General features: G+C 46.7%; 2 protein-coding genes across 4 annotated transcripts in view; one reads left to right on the top strand and one right to left on the bottom strand.

Annotated features, from left to right (window-relative positions):
- The first annotated feature begins 14 nt into the window (after window positions 1-14).
- TOE1 (target of EGR1, exonuclease) lies at window positions 15-3,601 on the top strand. 2 transcript variants are annotated; one of them, XM_045509969.2, is made up of 8 exons: window positions 15-167; window positions 908-1,050; window positions 1,142-1,182; window positions 1,370-1,424; window positions 1,550-1,708; window positions 1,972-2,231; window positions 2,433-2,592; window positions 2,671-3,601. In XM_045509969.2, exons 1-8 carry the CDS (start codon window positions 116-118, stop codon window positions 3,289-3,291), a joined length of 1,491 nt encoding a protein of 496 aa, XP_045365925.1. In that variant the 5' UTR covers window positions 15-115; the 3' UTR covers window positions 3,292-3,601. The 2 variants fall into 2 exon arrangements, with proteins under 2 accessions (XP_045365925.1, XP_010944396.1); XM_010946094.3 differs by having other exon boundaries at window positions 1,328-1,424.
- TESK2 (testis associated actin remodelling kinase 2) overlaps window positions 3,514-20,146 on the bottom strand; it is a 104,918-nt gene continuing 88,285 nt past the window's right edge. Inside the window, exons 5-11 of one of the 2 annotated variants that reach the window (XM_074376562.1) lie at window positions 15,864-16,010; window positions 7,250-7,332; window positions 6,939-7,023; window positions 6,597-6,680; window positions 6,289-6,375; window positions 5,493-5,610; window positions 3,514-5,183 (exon numbers count right to left, since the gene is read on the bottom strand). In XM_074376562.1, the coding sequence (XP_074232663.1) occupies window positions 4,459-5,183; window positions 5,493-5,610; window positions 6,289-6,375; window positions 6,597-6,680; window positions 6,939-7,023; window positions 7,250-7,332; window positions 15,864-16,010 (1,329 nt within the window). In that variant the 3' untranslated portion in view covers window positions 3,514-4,458. The remainder of the gene's footprint in view (window positions 5,184-5,492; window positions 5,611-6,288; window positions 6,376-6,596; window positions 6,681-6,938; window positions 7,024-7,249; window positions 7,333-15,863; window positions 16,011-20,146) is intronic. The other variant, XM_074376563.1, reaches the window with a different exon arrangement.

Below are 20,146 nucleotides of genomic sequence, written 5' to 3'. Positions count from 1 at the left end.
GTGGGCGACTCTGAGGGCGAGGCCCCGCCCCATCCCGGCTGCTGGAGCCGAGCCAGGAGACGAAGCGGAAGTCCCGCGTACCCACTGACTCTACAGGCGAGGGACCCGCGGTGTCATGGCCGCCGACGGTGACGATGGCGCAGCCTCAGCTCCAGCCGTCTCTGACGGTGAGTGGCTTCTCCGGGGCCGCTTTAAAAGCCTGCGCGCTCTGGGGGACGGGAGGGCCTCGGGCTTATGGTTCTAAGAAACCGACCTCAAGATTCAGAGGACTAGCTCCTTCCCGCTGAACCACCCATGAGGAAACTACAAGTCCCGGTGTGCACCGCGGCTTGGGCTACAAAAGCCTGGAGTGTTGGGCGCATAGTCAGGGCAGGTGGGGGCGTGTCGGGAGATGTAGTCTGGAGCTCATGGCTCTGTTAAGTGGGGCGGGATGGGAGTTGTGGTCCACAGAAGTGGGACGGATTGGGACGTTACTTATCAGGCTCCAGGGCATACTGGCTACTGCCGTTGGTGGCTGTGAGGCACCATGGGAACGGTAGTATAGAGCCTTGTGGGATATTAAACGAAATGAAGTCCTCAGGTCTTGCAAAGTATTTCCTGCAGGATGTGGGGGAAAGGCTCACATATCATCTAGTCCTACTCTTTTACAGGTTTTGATGCTGAGGTGGGAAGTTTTCCCAGTCTCACATGAGCCACTGGAAGACTCAGGCTTTCTCTCCCCAAATTCAGGGCACTGTTTACTCCAAGGCCTGTGTATAGAGCATATGTCATACAAAGGCTTGAGGGGAAAACTGCCTTATCTTGCCTTAAGGGAAACTGCCCCTGCCCCCAGCCATGGCCTAGCTTGGTATCTGTTCCTTTGGGCTTTTGCCTGAGCATTAACACCTTCACCCTCCTTTACCCCCAGGTGGTGTCAGCCAAAGCACAAAATCTGGGGAGGAGCTAGTAGTCCAGGTTCCCGTGGTGGATGTGCAAAGTGACAACTTCAAGGAGATGTGGCCATCTCTCCTGCTGGCCATAAAGACGGCTAGCTTTGTGGCTGTGGACACGGTGAGAGTTGGAGAATGGGGAGAGCAGGTGGTTGTGAAAGGACTGGTGGGTGCTACGGACCTAACACAGCTCTCCCTTTACTGACACATAGGAACTGAGTGGGCTTGGGGACAGGAAGAGTTTGCTGAATCAGTAAGTATAAGCCTTGTTCTCTTTAGTCCTAGCCTTGGCAGGAGGGGCAGACCTCAACCCTGGAGTGGAGGTCGCAGTCCTGGGTGGTTTGGGTCATTTATGAGGCTAACTCCCAGCCACAGCCACCCCCAAACCCAACCCCAAGGTGCATCGAGGAACGTTACAAGGCCGTGTGTCATGCTGCCAGGACCCGTTCTATCCTCTCCCTGGGCCTCGCCTGCTTCAAGCAGCAGCCAGACAAGGTATGGGCTGATCACCTCCATCCCAGGTCTGTGGCTGGGGCAGGTGGGTTGAAATCCTAGGGAACATCAGCTGCGAGGTTTTTTTCTCCCAAAGCTTGATTTAGCAGAACTTCTTTCTCTCCCAGGGTGACCACTCATACCTGGCCCAGGTGTTCAATCTGACCCTGCTGTGCATGGAAGAGTATGTCATAGAACCAAAGTCTGTGCAGTTCCTGGTACAGCATGGCTTCAACTTCAACCAGCAGTACTCCCAGGGTATCCCCTACCACAAGGGCAATGACAAGGTAGGCCTCCAGCCTTGAGATTGCCCCTTGTGTGACTTCATTTCTTACTACTCTAGGCTGGGTGCATGGGGAGGATCTGCTTCATAGGGAGTATGGGGAATCACTCATAACAGAGCTGGGGAAATAAGATTGATACACTGGTGAATGGCATTGGATTAGGTGGCAAGGGAGGTGGCAGGTGAGGCAGCCTGGGATAAGTGTTCTGCAAAAGAGGCTCCCTAGAGGATTCTGTTCTTCCCCGTGACTCCTTTCTTTCTGCCCAGGGTGATGAGAGCCAGAGCCAGTCAGTGAGGACGCTGTTCCTGGAGCTAATTCGGGCCCGCCGGCCCCTGGTACTGCACAATGGTCTTATAGACTTGGTGTTCCTGTACCAGAACTTCTATGCACACCTGCCTGAGAGCTTGGGAACCTTCACTGCTGACCTGTGTGAAATGTTCCCTGCTGGCATTTATGACACCAAATATGCTGCTGAGTTTCATGCCCGCTTTGTGGCCTCCTACCTAGAATATGCCTTCCGGAAATGGTGAGGGACTGGTTGAGGGAACAGGGTGGGACCTGGTATAAGCCTATCTCATTCACTTAAGGTACTTATCGAGTGCCTACCATGTGCCAGGCACAGTTTTAGGCGCTGAGGATTCAGCAGTCAACAAAACAGACAAAATTTTTACCCTGCTCTCATGGAACTTATATGCTAGTGGATCAATACTCTCTTGTGCTGTTGCAGTGAGCGGGAAAATGGGAAGCAGCGGGCAGCTGGCAACCCACACCTTACCCTGGAGTTCTGCAGCTATCCTCCCAGCATGAGGACCCATATTGACTACCGCTGCTGCATGCCCCCTGCAACCTACCGTCCCCACTCCACCAGCATCTGTGATAACTTCTCGGTGAGAGCACCAGGACATTTCCTAGGGGAGGGAGGTTTGATGCCTGGAACCCGTCTCTAAGCTTTTTCCTACCTCTAGGCCTATGGCTGGTGCCCCCTGGGACCACAGTGTCCTCGGTCCCATGATATTGACCTTATCATAGACACTGATGAGGCTGTGGTGGAGGACAAGAGGCGACGGCGACGACGTAGGGAAAAACGGCGGAGGGCTTCATTGGGCCTGCATGGGAAACAGACCTCTGGGGAAGCTGAGGATGGTCCTCCCACCAAGCAGGTCTGTGGGGATGGCCTCAAACCTGAGGTAACTGAGCAGGAGGTAGCTGAGGATGAGACTGGGAACCAGCCTGGCCCTGAGCCAGGTCACAAAAATGACTTGGAGACAGAGCCTAAAGAAACAAAGCCTGAAACAGCTGACATGCCCACCTCAGAAGCACCAGAGAGTCAAGACAGTCCTACCCCAATGCCTGGGGATGGATTGCATCGGGCTGGTTTTGATGCCTTTATGACAGGTTATGTGATGGCCTACGTGGGAGTGAGCCAAGGACTCCAGCCCTGTAGCTCTGGACCGTGGCTACCTGAATGCCACAACAAGGTATACCTGAGTGGCAAAGCTGTACCCCTCACCGTGGCTAAGAGCCAGTTCTCCCGTTCTTCCAAAGCCCACAACCAGAAGATGAAGCTGGCTTGGGGCAGCAGCTGACTCGACTTCTACTAGCACTCAGGGCCCAGGAAGAGAAGCTAAGCGTGGAACAGAGGGGTCTGGATCCCTCTAGCCTGTGAGGGTCCTACTCCCAACTACTAGAGTGGTGGTGGGTTGGGGAGAGGTCCTGGCAGAGATCCTGCTGCATCTCTCCTGGACCTCTGCCTTTACCCCAGAGGCTGAGGAACGAGGGTACAATCAAGAAGGCAGCTGACCAGCACCTGTAACACCAACTTTATTTTTAAATCTCAAAGTGTCCTGGGAAAGTTTTACAAAAAAATCAACAGAAACAAGATATGAAAATATGTGACCAGCTTCATCTTTGGTTATTTCTTATTGCGGCTCTATAAGGACAGACTGTTCCCATCGCTCTGGCAGTAGCAGAAAGGGAAGAAACCAGTCCATGTATAAACCATTTAACCAATTGGGTGTATCACATATTGACAACACATAGAGCAGGCCCTAGGGCCTACAAAACCAACCCTACTCCCAACCACAAGGTTGAAAGTCTTACAGGGCAGAACATTAAGACTCCTTCATAAATATGAAAATAGATTAATCAACTGGAAAAGATCTTTGAATAGGTTAGCTGAGAGCCATGACCACCACTCTGCCTTGCCCTCCCCTTGCATAGAAATGTAGTGACGTGGTCTGACCGTGCAGTAAGTGCAAACAGCAATTATTCAAGTGTCTTAGACATTCTGGCAAGAAGCACCCCAGTCTTCAGGTCTGAGAAACAGTCATGGCCTTTATGGTCTGCTGGTCAGCTCCAGGTTCCAACCATTAGCTTATATGCCCCAGGAAAGGGCAAGAGACAGACTTGGGTAGGTGAAGAACCTAGGGTAATAGCTGCCTGCCAGCTCACACTAGAACTAGGAGTCCTCTGGTCCTGTCTGGGGAAGTGCACTGAGGGATATGGTGGGGGCCAGGGTTCCTTGCTGGATTTCAGAGGCTTGGTATCAGCTGTTGACCCTAACCAGAAAGGCCTCTCACTGCTGCCGCACCTCTCATACACAGCCATTGGGCGCTGGGAGCCCCAAAGTTGAGCCTGGCTTGGATGAGCCTACCTGCTCTGTGGGCTCCAGGGAAGAGTCAAGACTGCACCAAAGGGACCCTGTGGCTTCAGCCGAAGGTCCTTCCCCAAGATGAGGTGGGGATAAACTCCCCTCACCCATCCTGCTCTCCCTGGGTTTTCAGGCCTATGCCTGAGACAGAGAAGGGTATTGGAGCCAAGTCTCTTGGCCTGCCTTCTTCTATCTCCATCTCCTCAGGGGCACCCGCAAGGCATGGACTGGCCCCCTGAGGCCTGGGCCCAAAACCGTTTTCTTCCTGGGGACTGGAGCAGTCCATGGCCTCATGAGCTGGAGCAGCTGGTATGGCAGATGCTCGGAATGGTGGGATCTCTCTTACTCTGTACTTGTGACTACTGAGGCGTGGTAGGGGCCCATCAGATAGTGATTCTTCTCGACCCACAAAGGGACAAGCCTCTTGATGCAAGAACTCTGGTGAACTAGGCAAAGAACGCCACCGGCGAGCAAGTGGGGCCAGGGGCTCCTGCCAGTCAGCCATGGGCATAGTTCCAGGCCCTGGTGCATCCAGGTCAAATACCAAGGAGATGACAGACTTGCTGGGAAGGTCAAAGAACTTGATCTTGCCACCTTTGAGGTCCTGGCGAGCACTGAAAGGGTTAATTTTGGGGGCGCGGGCAGCACCACCTCGTTGTGGCCGGTAGTAGGGGTCCAAGACGTTCACTGTACGTGGGGGCTTACTGGAGAAGATATCTGACTGGCTTCGAGACAGCCAGATAGTACGTCTTGGGCGTGGGGACTTGGGAGGGATCTTGTCATCCCATAAGCTTAGTCGCTTCACCCCAGGTCCTTTCTCCAAGAGTCCTAAAGAATAATGAGTCAGATCAGGGTCAGTCTCACCAGTCATAACAAACAGAGCAGCACTTCATACTACAAAGTGTTACCACCTGGGAAAGCAAAGTAGGTAATGTCCCCATTTCACCAATGAGAAAACAGACTCAGAAGGGAGGCAGTATTGCCAGCTCACAGCTCCAGGACTTTTTCCATGATCCCGTGCTCCTCTGCCTTTCTTCTGGACATGGGATCTGGCAATCACAGCCCTAAAAGGGAAGGCCCCCCATCCTAATATCCTCCCGTTGGGGTCAGGTTGGACACTCTGGTCTAATCTCTTACCCTTGGCTGCAGGCTGCAGCTTCCTGTCCCTCTCCATCTCTTCCTCCTGTAGGCGGCTCAAAATTTTCTCCAAGGTCTTCCCAATCTCCACAAAGGATGGGCGCAGTTTGGGGTCCATCTGTAGTCATCCACACCAGCCATTAGCCCTGCGCTCCTATTCTCCATGCCAAGGATGGCATTTGAGTCTGTTTCTGGCATCTTTTAAGATTCAGGTGTGCATCTAAGGTCTTTTCTGAAGGCCCCAGACCGTACGAGTGATTCCCAGCTATTGTCTAATACCCTCCCCCATCTCGGTAGCCTTTCTGTATGTCTTCTCACCTTGTTGAGTACAGAACCCTCCAAAGTGTATGTTCACGTTGGTGGTTCTATTTCTTGAGTGCTGCTAACATGTTTCTGAAGCACCGGGATAAGGCCCAGCTACCCCTTGGGCATAACAGGTAGGTCCAGCCCCAGAGCTATATAGAATGAAAACTAACAAGAGCCTTTCTCATGGGCCTCGGACCAGCTGGACCCACAGTCCAACTAAAACGTGACCAGAGCTCCATCAATATCCAAGGTAAAGGGTGGTAGGTCTACACTACAAGCTGAGGACTGGACAATACAAAGCAGTTTTCCTTTCCTTGGCCAGACTTCTGGACCAAAGTCTGGCAGGCCCAGAGGAGGGAATGTGGGCACTGTCATTCATCAGTGAAAAAGAGATCCTGTGAGGCTAATTAGCAGCCTCTCCCTACAGTCCTAACCAGGTGAAAAGGGTTCAGCCAGCCCCAACCAAAGCCAGGAGGAAAAAGACACTCACATTACAGCAGTTGAAGGTGAGCTGCAGAAAGTCGGGGGGACAGTCTCCCACCATGTGCTGGAAAGCGTCATAGTCCAGCCCGAAGTTCTGTAGATGGGTATGGAAGGGAGGGAGGAGGGGACATGGGTAGACAGGTCATTAATCCCTCTGCCCATCCTGGCCTGCTCAGAAGAGCAGGTGGGGAACTGCCCTCAAAGAAGTAAACATACAGACTAAATTCCAGCAGCTCTACCCCCAAAACAAAACAATTCCATGGCCTCAAAAGCAGCCCCATCCCAGTGGCACTAATCCCCATGCCTGAGGCTTACCTCTGTTCGAGGAAGATAGTCTGGATCAGCCTGGATGCGAGCGATGATCTCACAGAGGATGATACCATAAGAGAACACATCCGCCTGGTGGGTAGTGAGATCTCAGTTTCCCACTCAATGGGGTGTGAGGTGGAGTTTCTGCCCCTCGAGTCCACTAGCCTAGGTCTAGGTCCTACCATCCATATTCCACTCAATTCATTCACTGGGCAGCTGCCAGGTACTAGCCTTGTTTTTGGCAGGAAGGATGTAGATCCTCACCCCGAACATGAAGGGTGATCCAGGATACTTTCTGCTAAGAATGGATTAGCAGAGAGAACCAGGCCTCGGGGTCCTCAGACTTACCTTCTCATTGTAGGGCTCATCTCGGAGAACCTCAGGCGCCATCCAGAAGGGTGAGCCCACAACAGCCAACTTCTCACTCCCCATGCTGTGGGGTGAGATTATATGGAAAATGAGCTTGCCACTGGTGGGTCAGATGGGCTATCTGACCACTGGGAATTCCTCTCCCCCAAGGATGGGCACACACTAGAATTGACTGAATTTAGGGAGTTGAGGATGGGCTGTGACCAAGTCTTGGCCTCTGAAGAGGAAGCTGCAGTTTTCTCTTTGCCTCAGTCCCTTGTGTGGCCCCAGCACCCATCAGGGCTACCCACCTGACATCAGGGATCTTCTCAGCCAGGCCAAAGTCAGCTACCACAGCAGAGTAACCATTCTCATCCCTCTTTATCAGGCAGTTCTAGGGTTCCCAAAGAAGAAGACAATGTGGCTCAGAAGTGGGGACCAACCAGCCATAGAATTTACCACCACCCCTCCTTGCCATAGGGCACCTTGTCCTCTGCTCCTTGGTGAAACCACACTCTTAAGCTGACTCTTGATTAGACTCAGGGGCTTCGATTGCCATGTGAGATGAATTAGGCCTAGAGCTTGCGTGGCTGCCCTAGGATTCATATGCTCCAAACACAAATATTTATCTTTGCTTTCTATGTGCTAGGCATGGTTCTAAGTGCCAGAAAGACCTTAATGAACAGAAACCCTTGTCCTCTTGGAGCTTACAATATAGTGATGTGATGAAATTTTTGGAGACAGTAGCTTTGTTCAGTGAGCTTGTCCTGAACCTCCCCCATGAAATGAATACTGTGAGGAAGGAAGGCCCAAACCCAAACTTGCTCCTGAGGAGCTGATGGCCTCTCTGCTAGGCTGTAAGAGCACGTGGCACAGAGGAGGAGTTAAAGGAGTTGAGAGAGATGAAGGTGAGAGCTGGAGCAGTCAGGGCTGGACAGGTAAGCTTGTCTTAAAATGAACCCAAACGACGAAAATAAACACAAAGCAGCAACGAGCTCTCCCCAAATAGATGCATTCACAGTAGCCCTACACCTGGCTCACTCTGGCTCAGGAAGCACTTCACTTTGCCTGTCTTCCTCCGGGGGCAGCAGAGAGTAGGGATCCTTGGCTCACAGGGGCATTTGTGGGGCCAACAAGGCCCTATATGACCCAAGCCAGCCCTCCCTCTTCCTCACCTTGGCATCCAGTTGCCAAGGCATTGCCAAGTCACCTCCTGCTTACTCCACATCAGGTACGTATCAGTCCCTTACTCTGACCTTGATGTGATCACACTACCTCTCTTTCCCTGAACTGGAAGAAGTCTGTGATTTCATCACATCCTCCTCTATCCTGGATTCCAGGTAGACATGAACAGTTTCTGGCTTCTGAGCAGGACTGTCCTTGTGCTTGTCCTGGCTTTGGCCCTCCCATCAGTCCTGCTGGCTCAGCAATCCTCCACCCCGACCCCAGCTTCTTGACTCTGAGAAGGGATCTAGGCCAGACTGTAAGAAGATGGGTCCTAGGCCTGCTTGCCTATTAGACAGCCAAAGCCAGGGCTCTTGGACATTGGCCTGTGAAGCAGTGGTGTCTCAGCTCTGTTACCTGTTTTTTCTCCCCTCCTCCTCTTCTTTCACCTACAATTCAGGCTCCTGTCTCTACGGCTCAGTCTAAAGTCCTATTTACTATTTGGTTTACAGCCCCCAGAAACAACCCTGTTAAATTCAACTTGGAAGCAGCAGGTAAGGAACAAAACACGGCCACAGTGCACTGCCCTTGTCAAAGCTGTTCAATTTCTGCCCCATCTTCACATTCCTGGAAATGTGTTGTTCACTCACTGCAAACCACCCATCCAGGAGTAAGTGGCTTCACAGCAGCCTCTCTAAGTAGCTAGAAGTGGGATGGTCAGGGCCCCACAACATGGGGCAACACCACCTAGCCCAGTCTGCCTTCGGTCTGGAGTATGACCACTGCATCTCTCAAAGCTTTTCCACAAGCCAATAGCTGGGCATTGGAGCCAAAGACAAACACGGTATACTGAAAACCAAGAGAGGCAACTTTAGGAGTCTGTATCTGAGGTGATAAGGAAAATGGAGAGGAACCCTCACCAAGATTAGCTCCTGTGGGGATTTTCAACAAATTGCTGAGCCTACCCTTAGTGGGGTGTAAGCTAGTGAAGTCTGGCTAGCAACATTTGCTAGGTTTTGATTCCTCATCTCCCACTCCTTCCTCACTGCCTTCTGCTGGAAGTATTCTCACTGAGGATCCCAATGAGTTCCATGGCATTAATAAGCTCAACAGACAAAATTAGTCTTTATATTACTTGAACTTTCTGCCATTGACATTGCTGATGACGTCCTTCAGCGTTTTCATATATGATTCAGGAATCATATTAGTGCTGGGTGTGCAGAGACTAAGCTGTCCTGGAGCTAACAGACTAGCTATTAGAGGCTAGATACAGGCTGTTCTGGCTCCTTTTGGCTTCTCCTCTCCTGGCTTCCATGACAGTATGGACTTCCCTGTACCTTGGGCTACCCTGCACACTCCAGTGCAGGCTCTTCTTCCCATCCCATGAGGCTGATAGTCTCAGGGTTCTATCTTGGGCCTGTAGCTTGTGCTCTATTGTGGTGGCTGTTCCACATTTCTTTTCTGATTACCACCTCTGTGCTGATGACTCCCACATGCATATCCTCAGTACTGACCTTTATCCTCAAGCTTCCAGTCTATTTGCACATCCAGTCTATTTCTGGACATCTCCTCCTGGATTACACACATTGAACTCCACACATGCAAACCTGAACTCATCTTCTTCCCCCAAAACTAAAACTCTATCTGTATTTTTGCGCCAGCTGTCACTGTCATTTTCTACCCAGTTTGCTGAGCCTGAAACTTAGGGTTTATCTTAGATTTTTTACTCTTAATCCAAAAAATGTTAGCTTCTAAATGTTTTTTAGATCAGTCCCTCCCTCTTTATCCCCACCAGTATTGCCCTAGTTCAGGTCTTCCCCTGAATATTGCAATATTCTTCCAACTGGTCTCTGTGGCTGGGGCCAGGCCTGATCTCCATAATCCACCTTCTTCCTTTCTGCCAGCATGATCTTTGTAAAATGCAAATCTGTTACTCCCCTACTTAAAAGCTGGCAATGACATATTATATGATTCCATTTATATGAAATGTTCAGAATAAGCAAATCCACAGAAATTGAAAAAAGATTAGTGGTTTCCAAAGGCTGAAGGGAAAGGGGAAGAGGGTATGGGGTTTTCTTTTTAGAATAATAAAAAGTTCTGAAATTAGATAGTGGTGATGGTTGAATATTCTAAAAACCACTGAAATTTCATACGCTGAAAGGGTGAATTTTATTTTATGTGAGCAATATCTCAAAAAAAAAAAAGCTGTTACTTTTTTAAAAAGCTAGCAATGGTTCTTCATTTCCTATCTATAAGATTAAATCCAACTTTGATAGTATATAATCAGATTCCTCTCTTTCCAATCCTTATCCTTACCACTCCAACCTCACAGTTTGCATATCATATTGTTTATGCCTCTGTGCCTTTATGCAATTTGCTTTGATGGTCTAGTCTGGTCTGGTCTGGTCTGGAATATTACCCCCACCACACACACAATCCTTACTAAGTAGAATTCGATTTTAGAGATTCAGCTTAGGCATCATCTCTTCTAAGAAACCTCCATACCCTCAGGTTGGGTTAAATATCCTCTTTTCAAAGTATCCTATGCATTCTCTTCTTTCTAACCTGAGCATTTGATGTTTCATAATGAAAGTATCTGTTTCTATAGTCCCTTCCTATGGCTCTAAGACTGTAAGCTAGAGAGTATAAGCTTTAGCAAAGCAGGGATGTGTTAAGAGGAAAGTGGCCTAGAGAATAATTCCTAGCCCCTTGGGTAAGAGCAAGATTGCTTACTTCTGTCTGTGTAGTACCCTAGGAATTAGAAAACATTTCTCATAAATGCAATCCAAGTAATTCTTCAGAACAACATGGTCGGGGGGGCAGATCTGAGATTTTTACACTTAAGATGAGAAAAGTGAAGCTTACAACTATCAGTGGTAGAGACCTAGGCCTCCTGACCCTAAAGGGTTCCCACCTAATGATTCTGGCCTCTTCAGAAGAACTGGCTGGAAAGCTTTCCACTGGAGACAGCAAGGCCATGGCAGGAACAATGTAGTCTTACAACAGCAGCAGGGACCAGGGCCCATGAAGAAGGCAGCAGTGTTTGTGCAGGCAATACAATAAGAACCCGTCATCTGGGATGCTAGCCCCTATCTCCAGTGTTGATTAATCCAAGGGCATCTGGTGCAATGCTTGCATTTCTCACTCAACTTGGTCTTGGCCCTAGTACAAACTATTTGACTAAAAAGTACAAAATATGAAGCTTAGACCACTGTTTGGTTCTGAAAAAGCCAGACCAATTTTCAGGCTGTGTGGGATACAAAGTCCATTAACTAGGGGATGAAGAATGCTTTATTCAAAAGTATGCCTGGAGTAAGCAGCAGACATAAGAAAGGCCCAGTCAGACTTCTCTGAGGTGAGAGGTGACATGCTCAGGTTCAAAGAGGAGCCCAGGCACTGCTGCTGCCTGGCTGCAGTTCCCCTTTGTCCTCACCCCTATATAATACACCAAATGAGCAGAGAGACTTACATGTTTGCCTCTTCAAGGGCAGGGAATGATCCCATTCATCTCTGTATCTCTAACCGAGCACAGACACACAGAAAGAACCCGGCAAAAGTTTGTTACATGAAAGTTTGGACAGATGACTGAAGCAGCTGGGCTTCTTTCAGAAGCATGTGTCAAAGGCAACTGCTAATCATACATCTGACTCTCCATAATAGGGACTGACCCGACAAGAGACTCAAAAGGTGGCCATGAATGCTTTCTGGAAGCCAACACAAACCCTTCAGAACTGGGCCAGAGTATTCACCTGCGAGCTGTTCCTGAGGTCTCCTAGAACAGCTACACAGGACTGGCCCTGAATAAAACCACCTGAGCGGAGACATGCCACGTCCATTTGTTAGTGTTAGTTCTAAGCTAAAGCTCTTTCTATGACAACAAAAAAAATGGCTTTCAATGTGCTGTCACTTCTCCCCTCACCCCCTACAAATTCACTCCATAAACCCAGTTAGGATCAGAAAGAAAGTACCGATTCTACATCTCAAGAAAGGTTAGGAGTTTTTTTTTCACAGCATAAGGAGATCAGAGACTGCACTGCCCTCCCGTGTGCCCGAGACTGCTCTCATCCAAATCTCTTAGAAGATTATCTAGTTTGCTGTAAAGCGTCCCATCCCTTGCCCTCCATCCCACCATGTGATCCTGTATCTTTCCCATAGCTCTTGTGAAATAATCTGCTCATATATCTGTCTCTCCAACTTGACTAAGGGCCCACAGTTGGTGCAGATTGGGTTCCAGTCACTTCTGCGTCCTCTAATAGCTCAGTATAAATGGTTCCCAGAGGCTGTTGATGGTTCTCATTATAAAAAATAATTACAGGGTGCCCTAATGCACACTCTCTACATCCCGCCAGCATTCAACTTTGTTTCTAATTCATGCTCTCTTCAGTCTCTGAAAATTGGCATTTTCTGTTCCTAGTTGTGTGGTATACAGCCTAAGACCATAAAAGGACAGGCTCTTCAGTTGACAGAATCACCAGAGTGGCATCTTGGGAGTAAAAAAACCAAAACAAACAAGCAAAAGCCCAACAACCAAGAAGAGAGGTACAATTCATAATTCACTCTCCTGGGGGAAACCAAAAAAGATCAGCGGTGCTTGCCTGAACCTGGGCAGCAATGGTATTAAGCAGAAAGAAACTGCTCTCTTAGCTGCCCCTAATAGCCAAGCCTCATGTTCAGTTGCACCAGCCACTCTGAGAGCTGCTGGTCAAAGCCTGTGTGTGGCTGTTGCCACTTCTTGATGGAGCTCAAGAACTGAAGGTTTTTAAAGCCACACCACCCACCACTTCCTTCTAAGTAAATTATCAGCATCGCTGATAATTATAAATTCTATTATTTACTATTATAAATCTATTATCAGGCTGTTTCTTAGACATAATAATAAAATTAGACTGAACAGCTATATCTGACAGACTTCACTCTTGAAGACAGCACTGCAGTAACCACTGATGTGAATCCTACAAAGGCAATGCTGCTTTCAGGAGGCACTCTGACAGCAAACTAGGGATCCTGTTTGCTTCTACCTCAGGCTCAGGCTCGTTTGGAAAAAGGCACCTGTTCCTCCCTTTCCTGGCTTACTCACCTGGAACATGCTCCCGCTACTTTAAATTCCTCCTATTAGCTCTGGGCTGAGAAGCCCAGACTGGTCGCTCCTGTGAGGTCAATAGACTGGGAACACTGAGGTCCCAAGAGCACTGAAGTCATGGGAAGAGGTGGGACAAAACCAGGTCTGGGACTCAAAATCTCAGTTCCCAAGTAGATGTTCTGGCCTCTGTGCCATCAAGCATATTCTCTGAAAGGGCTGGGAAGCCTTGACTCTGACAGGCTCTAAGTTAGGAGCTAGGAATACAAAGGTGAATAAGAGCAGCACTGGGGAAACTCATGTGTTGGTGGGAGACACAGACACAACAGAACCATCAAATCATATGAAGTGTACATACTAAAATATAAGTAAGCCTTTTATTGTCCTTAAAGAAGTCAAACTCAGACCCAAGGGTGACAATGAGGAGATAATTTGGAAATTTCAAAGCCCTACTCTATCCCGCTAGCCTTCTTTCTCCCTTGGGCTTCTCATTCTTATGGTGACTGTCACCACCACACAGGTCTCCTGGGTGGGGCTGCTCTGGCCTAAGTGTGGATATACAACCCTCTCCTTAATCCCTGCAACACAATAAGGCTGAAACATTTGGACAAAACTTTACCAAAAGCTCAGAGGTAATAAAAGGGCACAGAAGACAACCTCTTGAATTGGATAGTGTGGCTTATAAAATTAACTTGTTTTTCTTCAACTTGAGATTCCCTATAGTGTACTTCTCAGCCTGTCTCCAGGTTGCAAAGTCATTTGTTCTCACCATCACCTAAAGTTCAGACCCAAGAAAGCACAGCCCAGTGCTACCAGAGAGTTCTTTCTCTTAAATTCCTTATTTCTCATCTCAAGCCAATGGACATGGGAACACCCACTCCCTATTAGAAAAACCAAAGGATAGTGGTCTTATCCTATAGGTCCAAAAGGCTTAGTCATTTTTACAATACATACAACATGACAATCCCAGACAGAAACACACTTGGACACTAGCACAATGGGACAAAGTGCTCTGGGGGCACAGAATGAAACATGATGAGTTCTTAGGAACTCACTAAGGATGGGGAAGGGGAGAACTTTCCTCCAGAAAGCCTAGCTACCCTAGCCTATGGCTCCTTTTTTTCTCTGAAAACCCACAGTCTATGGCTAACACTCAATTATAAAACGCTTGGACTGTTCTTTAGTTTTTTCCCAACAAGACTACTTCTGGTCAGAAATTATCTTTCTCAAATATTCCTTCATCCAAGGTGCCAGACACAGGAGACACCCATGTAGGTGTGGGGAGAATACCTGTGTTCATGACCTCACTCTACCTTAGAAGAAATGAAACTGAGAAGAAAGCAACAATTTGATACAACTACACCCATTTGTCTGGAACATGTACAGTTTTCTTAGTCTTGACTTTCTAAAATATTCTAAGGAAGGAGAAAAGGCTGATGAAGGGATAAGATACCACCTTCCAGGTCCCAGCTGTCCAGCTGTCCATTCCTCGCATATTCTAATGAAGATAAAAGACTCCTCACAGCTAGGACTCGACTGGTCACCAGATTCCACGTGCCAGTCTTAGTGATCTGTCGGTAACAGTGCAGCTGACTACAGATGGCCCTGCCACACCCAGGGGCCCTACAGTCACCTCCTCAAAGTGATTTTCCGCATAGTAGTTTACAAACCAATGGCCAGGGTCCCTCAGGGACAGTTACTGCTGTTTGGAACACCAGAACCATTCTAATGTGAGATAGCCAGGGACTTACTGCTCTAGGTCTTATTGGCTCTGGGAGCACAGCCTGCTTTTGTTCCCTTTGCAAACTTCTTCTTAAAAGAGGTTCCCTTACCCCTCACCCATGATAGAAGGGCTGTAGGAGTAAGTATATGACGTACGTGCATGTGTACGTGTTAAGGGTGCAGAATGAAATGACAGCTATTCTTAGGCAGGTGCAAAACTTCTATATAGAAGACTTTAAATCAGCTCTTGGACAGAAGTTATATTCGATGATTTATAGTTCCCATATCAATGACCAAACAGTACTGTTTACATAAGCCTTTCCACGTGGTATCCTGTGCTACTTGGCCCTGAGGTGTCTGCCTTGTAGTATGGCCAGCTTCCTCTAAAAGCAACTCTTTTCTAACCTGGTCACACAGCAATTTGGACAGCAAGAGAATACTACAGAGATCAGCTGATGCCAAAGAGGAACTGGCAGGATGGCAGAAACTCAATCACACAGAAAGAAAATGGGTCAGTACACTATGGCTCTCAAAACCTACACTCAAGTGACTAAAAATCACAGAACTCCTGCTCGAGGCCATGGGAGAGAACACTAAGAGACAAATTTCCCTTGTCTGCTGTCAAACATCCCCTTGACTGCTGTCATGCCGCTAGGGCAAGAATCTCTTAAGCGTCCTCCTGCTGTCTCCTCCTGCAACACACATTCAGGAGCTGAAGTCCAATGAAGGTTCTCAAGATGTATGTGTTGCTGGGCTCAACAATGAAAGGTAGCTGCTGTGAGCTCAGACTGGCTTTCTAAGGACTAGCTATACATAGTAATAAGTTGTATCCGCTGTGATTAAATGTTAAATCTATGAGATCTCCATCATTCCAAAGCTCATTAATGGCTAGTTTCTTAACACAGCTTTCTGGGTAATGGAAGACAGTGTCTCAAAGAGTTGTGCAAGTAATGCCTTCGTACCTTAGATGTGAGGTCCCGATGGAAAATGCCTTTGAAGTGAAGGTAGCTGAGGCCCACTGCTATGTCATAAGCCAGTTTCACCCTCACAGTCCAGGGCAAATGCAGGTTACTGTCTAGCAACTGTTCCAGGTTTCCAGAGTTGATATACTGCAAAACAGAAGGAAAACCCAGCTACCATTTGTCAGGAATGTTTAGGGTGGTGGTAAAACCACTGGAAAGGAAACACCTAGAAGATAGAGAGTGTATTTTTTTTTTTTAAGTTACTGAGGGCTTATTCTGTAACCAGGCACTCTGGTAGGTGCTGCACAAAAAGATATCTTCCTTTGGGAGAGTACAATCTATTCAGGGCTATAGACAAACAATATCATGTAGTAAGTGCTAAAATATAGCTTTGCACAGGTATGACAGCACTATGCAGTGCAGATAAAGTTCCTAACTCAACCTGCACATGTCAGAAAAGGCTGCACCAAGGAAATAAGGAATCGAAAGGATGACTTGGGGGAGCAGGAAAGAAAGATAGTCCACACAGAGGGAGCAGCATATGCAAAGTTATAGGCTAAGGGCACATGTATTCAGGAAAATAATTTACTCCACATGGCCAGAGTACATGACTAGGAGAGGCAGGTGAGGCTGATATGCTTTGCTAAGATACATGGACTTTATCCTGTCTACAGGGAAAAACAGAAGCCTTTTAAGCAACAGAGCAACATGTTCATATTTGCTTTTTAAAGAAAAAATTATTTTAGCAATAGTATGATAGATGGATTAGAGTGGAGAAGATGGAGAAGGAAAACTAGGTAAGGAGATTATTGCAATAATCCTGGTGAAAGAAGGATGCCGATTTAAGGCAATAGTGGAGGCATTGAAATAGAGCAAGTTTCAAGATTTAGATGGTAGAAGGAAAAAACCTGATGACAGGCTGGATGTGGGAATGGGGGCAATGAAAAGCTCCTAGGTTGATCACAGGCTATTGGTTCCTGAGTGCCATTATTAAGTATTCAGAATTTAGCGAGGGGAGTGGGCTTTTAGAGAGGCAATGTTAAAAGCTAGTGAGTTCAACTAGGTCACACTGAGTTCAAAGACATGTGGAGGTGTCTTATAGAGAGTCAGTTTGAAGTTTAGGAACAAAGTCCAGGCTAGAGACTAACATTTAGGAGGGAATAACTAGCACTGAGCTGAAGTAGTCACTGATGCCAACGAATGTATGGAATTGTCCAAAGTTTAAGTGTAAGGTGGGAAATTAACAGGATTCCAAGGAACTGTAACATTTAGAAGAGCAGGCAGAGGAAAAAGATCCAAGCAAGAATGTCACTACAGAAGCAAAAAAGAACACTCCAAAGAGGGGATGACCAAAAGTATCAAATGCTGCAGATCAAGTAAGATGAACATGAAAAGTATCTACTGAATTTGCAGCTAAGAAGTCACTGGCAATTGCGGCCAGAGCAGTTTCAGCAAAGTGGTTAACAGACCAGAGTAAGATCAAAGTGAACCGAGCAGTGAGCAGGAGAGAAGGCTAAGGGGAAACTATGTAAAGAAGTACTCTTTCAAGAAATTTGGCTACTTGTCATTCTTACATATCCATGAAAGGCTGTTTTGCAATTTTTTAAAAGAGCAAATAAGCATATTTATACAGGAATGATAATAATAACAATAAGAGCAGCAGCTGATATTTATTTGGTGCTTACTCTGTGCATTATTATCTCATTTAATCATCACATAACCCTAAGGTAAGTGTACTATTATTCTCATTTTACAAAAGGCATTCAGAGGTTAAGCAACTTTCTCAAGGTTACCCGACTATCAAGCAGCAGAGTTTAAACTCAGGCAGTCTGGGTCCAGAGTTCATGCTCTCCCACGACACTACATTGGAGAGTTACAGGCCATGGCATCTAAGTCATAGAGTCTCATGCAGAACAGGAATTCAAAACTTTTTGCCAATAAATTCATGAATTTATTTGAACCTTACATGATGTACTATCTCCCTCCTCCTTCCAAGGGAGAAAAAAGGGCAAATTCCTCTAAGCCTAAAATTAAACTCTTAATACCTTTTTTTCATTTTGGTTGATATTGAATTTACAAAAGACTATGGAACTTAATGAGATAGAAGACAAGAGATATAAATTTTAGTCCAGTTCTGCCTCTTAATAGCCATTTAACTTTAGACAATCAACTAATAAGGCTATCCTTCAGTTTTCCTACCTATAAAGTAGGCACGATAATCCATGATCCGTGTAACTCACAATGTTACTGTGAGAACCGAATACAAATTTATGAAAGTGCTAAGAAAAAATATAAGTGCCATATAATCTGAGATTTTCTGATGTGGTAACATAAGCACCAAAAAGAACCAGTTGGGGGCAGCACGATGCAGCACTTCAGATCCTTGGATGAAGCGAATCAGGTTTGGCAAGGCAGAGAGAACGGCTAAAAATATACCAAACTTCTCAAAAGGGAAACCTGTTGATCTGCTTCATCTTGCTTGATAATCCATCTTTGGAAATCTCAAAACGAGGCATAATGATGGCGTTAGCATAGTGCCTTCTCATCTCTTCACTCTAGTTGAATCTGTTCATGGTTTGCATCTGAGGTGCCCTTTTGCTAAAAAGAAACTGAACTTGAAAACCCCAAGCTACATGGCGGCGCTGAAGCTGACATCTAATCACGCAGACAAATTTCTTTAGCTCTGAGAGTTGAAAAGATATGAAGAGGTGGAGGTTCACTTCCTTGGCATGGTGACAGGGTGACATGGAAGGCCTGACTTTAGGAACCACTCAGGTTTCCCAACTGAGGACCAGGTGAAAAGCCTGTATGTGTACTTTCTTTGGGCCGGGCTAAGCCAGGACTCTTGATTCTGGCTCAGGGAAATACATGTTTACTCTGTTCATCCATGTCTCTGGAGGCCTGAGAAATCCATAGACCAAGCCAGAGGGGTGGAGAGCAAAGGAGAAAGGTAAGCCAAGGTGAAGAGGAATCCCACTGGTTAGTAGGCTCTGGCTTTTCCAGGCAAGACAGAAGAAGCACAAACCAAGACCATAGAGTGAAACCAAATGGAGTTTATTATTACAACCCTTTTTTCTTGCCTGCCTTTGGTGAGTACTTCTCTGGGGCTGATAAGCCTTTGGGCCCACAACTCTCAAAGTCTCAAGACCTTCGGGTGTACAAGGAAAGGAAGTTTGACATCTGCCAGCAAGGAAGATTTCTAAGTTACTACACACTTTGTGTGCCCATTGTCAGAACGTCCACTTCCCTATAAGCAACTCCCCATGCAGACTCAGCTGGTGTGTCCTCTGAACAAATTCCTCAGTGGGAAGCAGAGGCAAGAGCAACTGTTCTAGCACATTCAACTTTCTGGGTTGGGGATAACAGCTGTTTTGCTTTAATTTTCTTCCAGACCACCCCCTTGGGAGCCCAAAGGCATTGGCAACACATTTAAATACCTACTAGAGAGAGAAGTTTTTACAATTTTTATTGTCATTCTTTTAAACTTTCAAGTTCAGAAAACTATAATATCAGCCAATCAAATGTGTTAATTTGATACTACTTCAATACTTCAACACCTCTCAGTACACAGACAATTCAAAGTTGAAAGAAAAAAAAGTAACCATTTTGTCTTGTTCTTCTGACTCGTATGACTAGGTGAGGTTATGATTAGAATCAGTAAGAATTGGGAACAGGAGCCCTGGGTGTAGTGAATGTTCAATACCTCTCATTGACTGTTCCCAACTTTACCTGTACCAAAACCTGCCTTTCCTCCTCATGGTCCAGTAAAATGTTGTAACAGAGTTTCTGCCATTTCATTTGTGCTTGATATTTGAGTTCGTTAAAGGCTCTTTCCCAAGAAGGCACTCAATAAACAAAAGTGTGTTGGTGACTAAACAATATTATGTATGCAAGAAATCATATGACCACACCCTTTAAAAAATCGCCAAAGGGACAGATAAATGGACACTCGGACACTCAGTTCTCCACTCAGGAATATCAATTCAGGTTATTTCTACGAACAGTTATTAAACACTGCCCCTCTTCCTGCCATATGAGAGTAAGAACCTGTCCATTTACATGAGTATTATATCCCCCAGTGATTAGAAGAGTGTCTGGCACATAGTAAATGCTTACACATTAAAGAAGTTCAAAGACATTGGTAAGTAAATAATACTAATAACCCTTTAGCAGAGGTAAATACTTGGGGTATGAAAGTAGATACTTAGGAGTTTGGAAAGTTTCAGAGAAAAAGTAACATCTGAGATAGTTAGGAGTTGTCGAGGCTGAGAGAATGGTTTCTT

Source organism: Camelus bactrianus, chromosome 13, assembly GCF_048773025.1.
Source record: "Camelus bactrianus isolate YW-2024 breed Bactrian camel chromosome 13, ASM4877302v1, whole genome shotgun sequence".
NCBI classification, from domain to species: domain Eukaryota; kingdom Metazoa; phylum Chordata; class Mammalia; order Artiodactyla; family Camelidae; genus Camelus; species Camelus bactrianus.
The sequence above is the reverse complement of the archived record's forward strand: the minus strand, read 5'-3'. Positions and strand labels throughout refer to the sequence as shown.

Excerpts from the sequence above, each read along its gene's own strand:
- TOE1 (XM_010946094.3), top strand. The coding sequence starts at position 116 with ATGGCCGCCGACGGTGACGATGGCGCAGCCTCAGCTCCAGCCGTCTCT. Across the intron at positions 168-907 it reads AGCTCCAGCCGTCTCTGACG|GTGGTGTCAGCCAAAGCACA; the intron begins GTGAGTGGCTTC and ends CTTTACCCCCAG. Across the intron at positions 2,593-2,670 it reads GCATCTGTGATAACTTCTCG|GCCTATGGCTGGTGCCCCCT; the intron begins GTGAGAGCACCA and ends TCCTACCTCTAG.